Here is a 13,539-nt window from a genome sequence, read left to right as displayed (position 1 = left end):
AAAATAAAAGCAACTCGCTACCCAATGAGAGGGAATCTGGGGGTGCAGATAACTAACAATCTGAATTGGTCTCTCCACACGTCATCCTTAGTGAAGCGTGCAAACCAGCATTTCCTGTGTCGGATGAGGAGAGCACATCTTTCTCCTTCTGTCCTGGCCATTTTTTACAGAGGCACGATTGAAAGCATTTTAACAAACTGCATCACTGTCTGGTTTGGTGGCAGCAGTGCCTCAGATAGAAAGTCCATACAGACAGTGGTAAGGAAGGCCGAGAAGATCATAGGAAGCTCGTTCCCTGGTATTCAGGATGCTGCTTATAAGCGCTGTGTGCTTAGAGTTCAAAGCATTGTTAGAGACCCCACACATCCACTTTCTATTGCTCCCCTCTGGGAGGAGGTTTCGAAGTATTTCTAGCAGGACTACCCAATTCTGTAATAGCTTTGTTCCCTATGCCATCCGTCTGATAAACTCGCAAGATGCATTTTTCTCGCCATGCACATGTATACATAACCCGAACTAGACTGTTGTTTCTCTGTGTCATATAATATATGTGGGTATATGCATAATTCTGTATTTATTTATTTTTGATATTTTAAGTACTGTATATCAGAGGTGGTGACCCTTTGAGAGCTGAATGCAACGAAATTTCATTTTAATGTATGCCGATTAGTGTACCTTCAAAGTGACAATAAAATTATTGTTCTATTCTATTCTATTCTATTCTATTCTATTCTATTCTTATTCTTATTCTTATTCTATTCTATTATTCTATTCTATTCTATTCTAAAATATCCCTGCAAAAGTAAAAATTAAAAACATAGCTCTGAAGTACTAGTAGCTCATTTTCAGACAAAAATATACCCAGCATCCGGTTTCATATTTTTGTCTTCAAAAACACAGATTTCATTTGGATGTTCACCAGCCAGTATGCATAAAAATACAATAGCACTTCCTGCTCAAGAGAGAAGATAAACGTCAACCTACCGAGTCTCCTGGCATATGAAGTACGTGCCCGAACAATTGATTGTCACATCTGATAAAATAAACATGGCTCAAGTGAGGCAATAAAACATCCAAATGGTCTGTTCAGAATTAATAGCACTTCTACAGCACCTTGCTACCCTTTCCACTCCTGGGAGCTTCATAATCTCTTTGTGGAAAATTTTAGCAAGGCAGTTACGAGGATCATGTCACACAGAGCTCAGATGCCCAAAGCGGAGGCTTACTGCTATATGGAATTCTTTCCTGGGTTCCTGAGCTGCAGGTAGCAACAGCAGGAGCAGCTGCCATCACACTTTCTTCCTCCTCCCTCTCCTCAGAAAGCTCTAGGAAGCATTCTGAATCTTCATATGGCCTTTCTAGAAGTTTCAAGACTCTTCTCACCTGTAGAGAAAGGAAAGGACACAAGACAGCAACATGGGAATGCTCTTAATAGTGTCTTTTGGATTTGGAGCCCCCACCCCATTCCTGCACATCTCACAAGAATTTGATTGGTTGGTTTTATTCCTTTCTGTGGCAAATCTAGAATGATTTTTCTTGAGCCTGGACTTGGGTGTCAGAGATTGTTCAATTTTATTGTTGCTCAGTTTTAACTACTGATACACCACTCAGAATTCCTGCTATGAGATGGGTGGGCAAAAAATAATAATAACATAAATATGAGAAAAAACTGTTTACCTCTAGAAAGTCATCATTTTCTGCTGCTTCAATAGCCTTTTGAGCAATATAGTTCCTCAATATATATTTTGGATTGCTGGCATTCATAATTTTCAGACGCTCATCATTCCATGTGTCAGTATTACTAATGTGTTCCATTTCTTTTTCTAGCCTATCTCTGGAAGCAGATAAAAGCAAGTGCTTAGATCAACACAGTGGGTTAAACATCTGAAATGATTCATTTAAAAGAGACTGTTAAATAAAAAACATTAATTTGAATATATTCTAAAAGTATGTACTTCAGAATAAATCTCATAGTACTTAGCTAAGTATATATTAACAAATGAAAAATTAGAAGTTATATAATAGCTCAAATATTCATTTGCATTTCACATGGCAATGACTAAATTTTTATTAGCTGATTTATAAATATATCTCAACAAAAGGGGAAAAAAGCCACTAAGCAAAGAGAATGTAAATAAACTCACCTGTAATTCTGCAACCAGTTTTTCCAGTTTTTTTTATTTCTATTGACTAAATCGGAGGTTGTTAATTGCTGCAGCTTAGAGAACTGTTCTATTCGTTCCAATTCCTTATTAATATTCGACTTTGTTCCAATCAAGGCAAAGAGTTGTGGGTTAGACTGTGCTAACATTAACATCATGGAAAGTTGCCTGGAAAAAAGCACATCAACTCCATATGATAATGCCTATCATTAGGCATTATACTTGTCAAGAGTTCTTTTTTATCCTTCTAAAGCAGTGCTTCTCAAACTTGATAACTTTAAGACATGTGAACTTAAATCCCAGAATTCCCCAGACAGAATGAAGTCCATATGTCTTAGAAGCTTGAAAAACATTGTTTTAAAGACATGTTTAAATAAAAGTGGGCAGACTTTTCATATATTACCTGTGCTTTCAACTCTGTAACATAACAGGCTGTGTCATTTCAGGCTTTCCTCCCAAAGTTCCTTAAAATTCAACAGGCAGTTTCCACCATGAATGGAACCACAAAGCAGGTTTTGCTTGCTCATCCTTGTATTGATTATTCTATTCCCTTCTCCCCTTGATCTACATGTATATTTCAGCCAAAAAGGGGGTTGGGCTGAAATTTACAGGCTGCCCGATTTCCAATTATTCCAGGGTAGCTTACACTTTAAAAAGTGAAGAACAATTATAATTGAGAAAAGGGTCATATATAGACAGAAAAAGCATGCTGAACACATCGAAGGGGTCAGATCCATCAGCTTTTAACAATTTCCAAAATACCACTGGAGAGGAGCTGTATCACTGAAAAGATACTGTTCCAGAGGGCATCTTTGAATTAGTTGTCTAATTTATTTTTTTGTTCTCCCTTCTCTTTTGGTCTTTCACTTACAGCAATTTCTTAATTCTAGTATGTGTAACAAAAAATGGAGAACTAGTGGCAGAGCTACTGCACCACATCCCTGTACATGCTTATGAAAAGGGCATGTTCTATTATAAATTTGTAATCTTATAATATTTTATCATTTGTAATATTATGTGTAAATTCTTAGGTCCAAGAATCCTTGGAGTTAAATGGTATGTTGAGCCTTATTTCTATAAGATGGATGGTTAGTAGGCTAACTGCAGTGTCCTCTCATTTCAACTCATAATTGCTTCTAGCACCTAATAGCTTAAAATCTTTAGTTTAATTTAAATATAGAAAAAAATGTTATTTCAGCTGCCTGGCCAGAGGTATAAGAACATTATAACAGCAACGTTGAACTTTAGCAGTCAATTTACATATTTAACTATTTCATAGCTATATTTTAATATATAAAATTAGTCAGCAATTATTAAACTATTCTCTCACAAAAACTGACACAGCATTGGTGCTCTCACAGCACGGTCTCATGACACAATATACCTAGGATCCATCTGAGGCTTATAAGCAACTTTCAGTTCCTCCAAAGACGCACATTGCTTTGAGATCTGATCCAGAAACTCTTCTAGATTTAAAGGATCAAAATCCACAGGGAATGAGTTCAGCAAGCGGAAGGTATTTGTAAAGTCTGCACCTACAGAGAAGATTAGACAAGAATGTTAATTTCAGCCATATAAGAAAGTTTCCACTTTTTATTTCAACTTTCTATAACTGAGTTCCAAGTGATTTTACAATTGTAATATTTTTAATGTATCATAATTATCCAAATGCATGTGGTCAAATTGATTTTGTTTTTTAGTATTCTTAAAATGAATATAATTCATACTCACCTGTGATGTGCATAGTCTCCAAGAGATCAAGGACCAGCTTATTATCTTCATCTAGCTGGAGCTGAATTAATCCTAGTTTCCTTCTCATCATTTGCAAATAATGCTTTTCAAATTCTGCATCATATTCCTCTTCCAGAATGGGCGTGCTGATTTCCAGTGGAAGTTCTGGGACTAAGGCTTCAGCAAATTTAGTTAGATTCCACTTACAAATCTCTGGTTGCTTATTATAAGCATATCGTCCTGTGTTATCAGATCCATTGCAAATATGTTCAGGATCGTATCTAGAGAAAATATAAAATATAAAATGATACAAGGCAATATTTAACTGATATGGATACATGGCACAGAATCATTAAATACTGCAGGAAGCACTTAGATATTTGAAGACAGTATGCATCACTTTCTAAGATGAGTTAATCAAATCTAATACAGGTACAAACACAAAGTTGCAAACAACCGGTAAAGATGGGGGGGGGGGGAAATCAAAGTCTATAAACTGCCATCACATTCATTTTAAACACTGTATCATCATATTCACACAGATAGCATTGCTATTTGAAATACCAATTTCAACAATACTTACATGCCATATAGTCTTTCAGTATGGTTTACCATTAGAGACAAGATCTTTTTGTAGCTCATCTCTTTCCATCTTGAACTGGGTCTAGGTCAGGCCAACTCGCCGTGGGCCAAGTCACCACAGCAAACTTGCCACAGACAATTCACTGCGGGACAACTTGCCATGGCCAACTCACTGCAGGACAATCTGCCGCAGGACAAGAGTTACACTAATATCGAAGAAATGGTGGAGTAGAATCATTAAAAAAAGGATGCTAAAGGAGGGACAAATGAACTGTGAATGACAATAATTAAATTATTTTTAAATTATTTTAAATAATTGAACTGTTGAATTGTCCTGTAGGAAGTTGTTCTGCAATGAGTTGGCCAAGGTGAGTTGGTCACAGTGAGTTGGCTGTGGCAATTTGTCCCATTCCGCTAGTACAGTGGTTCTCAACCTGTGGGTCGGGACCCCATTTGGGGTCGATCGACCATTTCACGGGGGTCGCCAAGCAAGGCTGTCCGCCATTTTTTTGGTCCATTTTTTTTGTCCGCCATTTTTTTCCCCTTTTCCGGCGGGTGCCTTATCTCCCTTGGGCTGGGCCAGCTGGTGGTCGGCCTGCTCCGTCTCTGCCACTTGCCAGCTACGCCTCAGCCGGCGCAGGGGGCGGAACCGCGCATGCGCGGCGCTCCCGGGCAGGGAAAGTCCTCGACTTACGACCGGTTTAGTCCTCGACTTACGACCGGTTTAGTCCTCGACTTACGACCGGTTGGGGTCGCGGCATTAAAAAGGTTGAGAACCACTGCGCTAGTAGGAAGATAGTCTCATCTCTCCATCTTTTCTGAATGGGACTTCTACATGCAAAATTAATCATTTTGTATTAACTCTACAAATACTTAAACATACTGTATGGCAAGACAATTTATCTGAAATAATAATTCAATATGTTTCAGTTTTTTCCACTGTCTCCACTAAATGTTACTATTAAAGAAAAAGGACTGGAATTAAATTATTGACCAAAATTACAAGAGAGTATCAATACATTGTAAGAACCTGAGTTACACTAACCTGTCCATAAATCCAAAAGGTCCATAGTCAATTGTAAGTCCAAGTACACTCATATTATCTGTGTTGAGCACACCATGACAAAATCCAACACACTGCCATTCAGCAACCATCCTGGCTGTCCGTCTTGATACCTTAAAACATATACCAATTAGTTGTCAAGCTCTTTTCACCTACAAATTATATTTTAGAAGAGCTGTGTTGTAATAACATGGTAAACAAATGTGTATGTTGAAAGTTTTCCATTCTAGCATTCATACAGTTTTAGATTTCAACATCTAAAACAGCTTTTAATTTGGAAGATATTCTTCACATAAGCATCAGGGTAGAAATTGGGGCAATGGGATCTTAATTTTTCCTACATATGGAAGTTTAAATTCACTGGCCCTAAATAATTTTTTATTCTTTTTGCAGATTAACAAGTACTTCAAAAGTACTTCGGAAAGTCTGAAATTATACAATTAGAACAAAATAGACTTAGAATAAATGTGAGTCTCAGGAATCTTCTGTAGTAACAGAAAATACAATAAACGGATATTTTCATAAAATAACATAATACATAAATTTAGAGATTGAGAGATTGCATGAAGCTATTTAAACAAGCTTGTGAATATGAATTTTCCATTCAAATTCCTACTCAGTGATAAGCAAATGAGAGAAATTAGTCTAAATTAACTATGACATCAATAATTGAATGTTAAATTGAATGCCTTTGGAGGAGAAGTGTAGATTAATTTAATACTATAAATTGTCAGCTCTCACCTTACCTCTCGAAAGAAAGCTGCATTCCTCTGAATATTATTGTCAGGGTGTGTTTGCAGAATATCTGGATAGAAAGTGCTAATCACATAATCAAGCATTTGAACTCTAATATCATTTCTATCAACACTGGGACCTTTACGTCCTGTAAATTCATCAGTAGATTTAAAAATTTCAAATGATCCAAACCTGTTTAAAACAGAAATTGCCTATTACTCCTGTCCATTCATAAGGTATTTCAACATTTCAGTAAGATCTTTTTTCTCTGTAACTATTTTTTTAAAAAGCATATTTAACCATAAAATGAAAATAAACTGATTTCTGATATAATTATTAATAATAAACTAATATTAATATATGTCTATCCCAGGACCTTGGAAAGGACTTGATAGGTGGATAAAATGCCAAATCCAGTCTATATATCTGGCTGGCTGTGTGACCAAGCATATTCATCTCTAAATCTACAGCCATACATATATAAAAATAGCTAAATAATAATTCAGAAATGAAACTAGTAATTAAGTTGCAAAAATGCATCTTTCAGGTAGCCTAACAAACAAAAGCTAGTCATCCTAGCTTTGTGATCCCAGAAAACACTGAAGCTGAATATTTACAATATATCATGGCAATATGCAAAAATCTTCTGGACCTGACTAACTGCTATCCTACCGTAATAAGAATTTATCCACATTCTGTTATAAAGAACACCACTTTTAATATTACATCCAACCAGAACAATTACCTAATAAATGTTGGTGCTATTCTTAGTACAATTGTACACTTTTCTTTTTTGGGATTTCCATCATAAAATATATCCCGAATAACTTCTGAATCCGATGTTACACATGTCCCTGCTCTGGTGGTTGGTATTCCTAGGTGAAACATGGCCTCACTGCAAAGGAATTCTCTTATGCTTGATCTCAGAACTTTACGACCATCTGCTTGTCTGAAATTAATGAAATAATATGTGTAAATACGATGTAACTTCAAAACTCAAAATTAAACGGAGCACATAGGGCCAGAAATCATCTTATACGTTAAAGAATCTTTTAAGGCTCAAATAACCAAAATGAATTTCTTACTTTAAATATTCTCCAGCTCAAGTATTTCCAATCTAATAAGCATGACTGAATAGCTTTAGTAATGCCAGCTTGAAACAATAGTAGAGTACAGCTATAACATGATCATTTCTGACATTTTAGAAACGCCATTGAAAATAGAAAATGGGAGAAAAAGGAGTGAGCCAATCTCTCTCGCTTAGCCCTAGGAAGGAGGCAATGACCAGCCATTTCCAAAATCTTGCCAAGAAAACAAACAGGGACTTGCAATGGGGGGGAGGGAGGGGGGAGAAGGAAGGAAAACAAATGCATGCAAATTAGACCTTGCCCTCTTTGGGAAAAGAATTCTTAAGTTTGAATGTGAACGAAGATCACAAACCTGTTGGGGGAATTGGGAATAAATCCAGAAGAAGCAACGGGTGGAAACTAATCAAGGAGAGAAGCAATCTAGAACTAAGGAGAAACTTCCTGACAGTGAGAACAATTAATCAGTGGAACAACCTGCCTCCAGAAGCGGTGAATGCTCCAACACCGGAAGTTTTTAAGAAGAGACTGGACAGCCATTTGTCCGAAATGGTATAGGGTTTCCTGCCTGAGCAGGGGGTTGGACTAGATGACCTTCAAGGTCCCTTCCAACTTTACTATTATTATTATTATCTACCTCCATAGAGACACAATAGCCATCTAAGCCCAGACTTTTGTTTTGTTCAGTAATCTAAATTAAAATGGCCCTGAGAGATAATTGCTTCAGCCCATAATCATCTTCCATGCCTTTTTATTCAGAGTCCAGATAACTGTACACGACAAAGGGCCTGGCTGAGAAAAGGAACCAAGTCCTCCTATACCAGGGGTCCTCAACCTTGGCAACTTTAAGACTTGTGGACTTCAACTCCCAGAATTCCTCAGCCAGCAAAGCTGGCTGAGGAATTCTGGGAGTTGAAGTCCACAAGTCTTAAAGTTGCCAAGGTTGAGGACCCCTGTCCTATACAGAATAGTAGAGCTGGAAGAGATCTCAGAGGCCATCAAGCCCAACCCCCCCTGCAGGATGCACGTGTCGCTGCCACTCACCAAACCCCGGGAGCTTATCGCACTCAGCAGCTGGCAAGTTCGGCTACCCGTCTCCCTCTTCCCCCCCACCCCAGCAGCTCCTCCGCCTCTCTTTACCTGGAGAAAGGGGTGAGTCCGGCGCCCTTGAGCTGGATCTCCCAGCGCTCCCCACGCGGGTTCAGCACCTCCCCCAGGTACACGGCCGCGCCGTCGCCCAGCTGCCCCGCGAAGCTGCCGAACTGGTGGCCGCAGTAGCAGTGGGCGGCCGGCTCGGCTCCCGGCAGCAGCCGGTTCCCGCTGAAGCAGAGCGCGGCCTCCTCTTCCTCCTCCGGCTTCTGCGGATCCCTCAAGCCCAGCAGAGCCAGCGCCGGCGCGGAGGCGGCCACCAGCCGCGGGGACTGCACTGGCGTGGGCCGCACCCGAGAAAAGCAGGCGCCCGGCACGGACCGAGGGACGTTCTCCTCGCTCGGATCCAGCGGCAGAGCCCGCAGAGCCCGGTTGTCGAACCGCAAAGCGTTGAACCACCGCGGGGCCCCGGACGAGGACGAGGACGAGGCGGCCGCCTCCATGCTAGCAGGGGGACTCGCGTTCGTGGCGGCCGCGAACCAGCCGGGCAGCGATCCTAAGCGACCGAAGCAGCGACGTTTACAGCGCAGAGCGGCGGCCATCCATTTTTTTTTTCCCCGTCTCGGCTACCGTCTGACAGATGGCCTGTCACGCAGCTCTTAATCTCGCCCGCAGCTTCTCCATGCAGCCTATCCAAATGCCTTCCCCGAAACACGCCTCCGGCGTTCACCCTATCACGGCACGGAGAGACTTAGCCAATCTGAGGACGTGGAGAGGATCAACATACAAAACGTGCCCGTCCTGTTGGTTTAGGTCAGGGGTAGGCAACCTCGGCTCTTTTATGACTCGTGGACTTCAACTCCCAGAATTCCTGAGCCAGCTTGGCTGCCTCAGGAATTCTGGGAGTTGAAGTCCACGAGTCATAAAAGAGCCAAGGTTGCCTACCCCTGGTTTAGGTCATAATGTTTCTCAACCTTGACAATTTTAAGGCATGTGGACTTCAACTCCCAGAATTCCACAGCCAGCAATGCTGGCTGTGGAATTCTGGGAGTTGAAGTCCACATGCTTTAAAATTGTCAAGGTTGAGAAACACTGGGCCCGGTTCCTCCGTTTCCGAGTCCTGCCATCAACCCGCCAGGCTACGCCCAAGATGCCAGTAAGGCAGAGAGGCTTAATAGCCCTGCAATAGTGGTAACCCAGTGTTTGTCAATCTTGGCAACTTTAAGATGTGTGGACTTCAACTCCTAAAATTCCTCAGTAAAATATGGGCTAAAATATGGGCTCCTGATCACAAATTAAGAATAGAATAGAATGGGAATGGGAATAGAATGGGAATGGGAATAGAATAGATCAATGGTGGCGAACCTATGGCACGGGTGCCAGAGGCGGCACTCAGAGCCCTCTTTTTGGGCGCGCGCGCCGTTGCCCCAGTCCTAGGCCTTCAGCTGGGTTTTATAAAACCTTTTCGCTTTAGGCCTCCATGTGCAAAAAAAAAAAAAGGTTCAGTCAGTCAATTTCAACTTCTTGCGGGGAAAAAAAGATCTTGCAAAGTTGGAATTGATTGATTGAACTTTTTAGTCCCACCCAGCCTGCCGTTACTACTGCAGCTACACCCACCCAATGGGCCACACCCACCCGGCACTGGACGATGCATAAGTGGGTTTTGAGTTGCAGTTTGGGCACTCGGTCTCTAAAAGGTTCGCCATCACTGGAATAGATCTTTTTGCTCTGTGTGCAAACTGGTGACTGTCGAGTGTGTATGGGAGGCAGGACACAATGTGCCTGCAGACCAGTTTTTCAAAACACTTCATGATAATAGGGGTGAGTACCACTGGTCTATAATCACTGAGACTGTTAATAAAGGACTTCTTTGGCAGTGGAACAATGATGGAGGGCTTCAGACAGAATGGAATAATGGACTGGGAAAGAGACCGATTAAAAATCTTAGTGAAGACCCCAGCCAACTGGTCTGTGCAGGCCTTTGAACATCCGGCCAGAAATCCATCATGTCCAGAGCCTTCCTTGCGTCCATAGTTCTCAAGGTACTCCTCACCTCATGATCCTCCACAGTGAGGGGAGAGCTGTAATGGACTAGTGGCTGTGGTACAGCTGCCTCTGATGGCTTCACTTCAAAGCAGGCAAAGAAATAATTCAGCTCCTCTGCCAATGAAGCATCTCTGTCAACAGGAGTGATGTTATTGGGTCTATATTTGATGATTTGTTGGATTCCCTGCCACACTTTGCCTCACATCATTGTTATGAAAATGGTTTTCAATCTTCCTCTTATAATTTGCCTTGGCCTGCCAAATGCAGCATAAACATGTTTTGCATTCTTTTAAAAATCTGCTATGTCCACAGCGTGCACTCTTAAAGTAATGCTTTATCCCCTTCTCCCAACTCCATTTGTGCCCTGGATGCAAACTAGGATGAGTCTGAGTGTTGTGGATACAGATGCAATCAGATATTGGAGCCTGTGCAGCTCCCGTTGGCTGTTGCAGAAGATGCTTCCCCAAGAAAGGCCATCTATGCCCAGTTTTGCTTAAGCTGCAGGAGAGGTTGGACCCCAGGCATCCCCAGAGGCATCTCCCTGCATAATGTTGGATTGCAGCTTTCCAAAGTGTTGATGAGGCTTTCTATAGACCAGTGATGGCGAACCTTTTAGAGATCGAATGCCCAAAAACTGGCCCCGCCTCATTCTGCCCTCTGCCCTGCCCCTGCCCCGCCCCCACCCCATCCCCCACCCTGCCTGCCGCAGGGCCACTCACCGCCTCCAAGACCTGCCGCAGATCGCCCAGGCAGCCCAGCAGCACCATGGGGCCATGCCCTCTGCCCGCCCCCCACAGCATCAACTGTGCGTGATGGGGCGTGAGAGCAGAGTCTTGTCTATGCTGCCTGGCTGCCATGTCCTTGGCTGCGCTGCTTCGCGTGGGTCACGCTCGGGGGCAACTTTTTTCCAGGGGGGCTGCTGGTGAGGGGGTCGTGGGGGAGGCGAGGCATGTGTGCCCACAGAGAGGGCTCCGAGTACCACCTCTGGCATGCGTGCCATAGGTTCACCACCACTGCTATAGACTCTTAGAAATAGGCAATCCATACAAATTATTGAAAATATAGACAACTGGGTGCTCTTTTGAAAGAGTGCTAGATCTTTCAAAAAAAGGGGGGGGCTCTAAAGAGTTTTCTCTAGTCTGGAAAGTGGGAAGATGGCTAAATGCACTTTTCAAAGCATCCGCCCACAATGGGATCTGCATGGCAGGGCAAAAAAAAAAATCATGTTATGGGAGGTACAGTATAACTCAGTGATGGCAAACCTTTTAGAGACCGAGTGCCCAAACTGCAACCCAAAACCCACTTATGTATCGTCGGGTGCCAGGTGGGTGTGGCCCATTGGATGGGTGTGGCCCATTGGATGGGTGTGGCCCATTGGGTGGATGGGTGGATGGGTGTGGTAATGGCAGACTGGGTGGGACTAAAAAGTTCAATCAATCAATTCCAACTTTGCGAGATCTTTTTTTTCCCCACGAGAAGTTGAAATTGACTGATTGATTGAACCTTTTTTTTTTTTGCACAAAGTGGAGGCCTAAAGCGAAAAGGTTTTATAAAACCCAGCTGAAGGCCTAGGACTGGGGCGACGGCGCACGTGCCCACAAAGAGGGCTCTGAGTGCCGCCTCTGGCACCTGTGCCATAGGTTCGCCACCACTGGTATAACTTGTGATCAAAACTCAATACTTTGGTCGTGTATAGAGTTTCATGCACAGTCAAAGGGATAGAGTTGTACCTGCCATCTTGGCTTGTGTGTGGAGCCCTGCCACTTACAGTCATTTGATCCTGCATCTAAATGGGGTAATGGAAAATGTGAGGGGAAATGAAACCAGGGGTAGTTATTTATTTGTATGACCGCCCATCTCAGCAAGTGACACTGCATGTAAAAATAAATTTAAAACAACTTTTCATCATAAATACAAAACTTAAAATACATAGCAGTGTATGTACAGATAGGCCTCAACTTACGACCATAATTGAGCCCAAAATATGTTGCTAAGTGAGAAATTTGTTGAGTTTTGCCCCATCTTAGGACTTTTCTTGCTACATTTGTTAAGTGAATCACTGCAGTTCTTAAATTAGTAACACAATTGTTAAGTGAATCTGGTTTCCACATTGACTTTGCTTGTCAGAAAGTCGCAAAAGGGGATCACATGACCCTGGAACACTGCAACTGTCAAAAATGTGAGTCTGTTGTCAAGCATCCAAATGTAAATCACATGACCATGATGCTGCAATGATGATAAGTGTGAAAAATGGTCATAAGTCAATTTTTTCAGTGCCGTCTATCTTTCTATCCATCTATCATATATCTATCATCTCCTACTACCTTTATTATTTTTAGAAATAAGGAGGCAGACACATCCAACACACCTTCCTTCTCTTATTTTCCCCACAACAATCCTGTGAGGTTAATTTGGGATGAGAGAGAGAAAGACTGGGTCAAGGTCACCCAGCTAGCTTTCATGACTAAGGTAGGATTAGAACTGTTTCCCACTTTCTAGCTTGAGGCTTTAACCCTGCTGGCATACGTTTTCCTTTGATTCATATACTGATGATATAGCATTTCAATGTGACCATTCAGTTATGCCTTTATCAACCATTACTTTAGTTGTGGCTTAAGAGCAACCCACAGAAACTATTGCAAAGATAGACTACGAGGTACCCTCGTGGCTTTTCAGTTTCAGCTCTCCTCAGCCCCATCGTATTAGCATCATTGCTTGTCAGCAATAAGAAAGCATGGAATGATAGTTCAGAATATCAAAGGCAACTGCATTCCACAGGGATCTGCAGGTGGGGATCAAATGAAGGCAGAATTGCACTGTCAGACCCTTTTGTGGGTATCATGACATTGCGTGCATATAGGAAAGAGGCAGAGCTTGTTCATAATGGTGCAACAATGTTTTTGTCATTTTCATAGAAGAATTGGATCCTGTGGAAGCTGCTGCTGCTTGCTTTGATTTGCATTGTTAGAGAATTTTAATTTCTGTTGGTAAAAATAAATCAGAAGCTCTCACAGTTGACTGCATTTAGCTGATTCAAATAAACTCT

General features: G+C 41.9%; 1 protein-coding gene across 1 annotated transcript; it reads right to left on the bottom strand.

Moving 5' to 3' along the window:
* Window positions 1–814: 814 nt before the first annotated feature.
* On the bottom strand, window positions 815–8,950 carry SELENOO (selenoprotein O). The gene is made up of 10 exons (XM_029283906.1): window positions 8,499–8,950; window positions 7,019–7,222; window positions 6,285–6,465; window positions 5,521–5,651; window positions 3,894–4,174; window positions 3,547–3,697; window positions 2,145–2,330; window positions 1,678–1,834; window positions 1,227–1,383; window positions 815–1,033 (listed from the first exon to the last, which is right to left on the bottom strand). Exons 1-10 carry the CDS (start codon window positions 8,948–8,950, stop codon window positions 981–983), a joined length of 1,953 nt encoding a protein of 650 aa, XP_029139739.1. The 3' UTR covers window positions 815–980.
* Between the last annotated feature and the right edge of the window lie 4,589 nt (window positions 8,951–13,539).

This window comes from Protobothrops mucrosquamatus, unplaced genomic scaffold (genome assembly GCF_001527695.2).
Source record: "Protobothrops mucrosquamatus isolate PMUCROS unplaced genomic scaffold, P.Mucros_1.0 scaffold275, whole genome shotgun sequence".
Taxonomy (NCBI): Eukaryota; Metazoa; Chordata; class Lepidosauria; order Squamata; family Viperidae; genus Protobothrops; species Protobothrops mucrosquamatus.
Note: the sequence above shows the minus strand (reverse complement) of the source record. Positions and strands in the feature narration are given on the sequence as shown.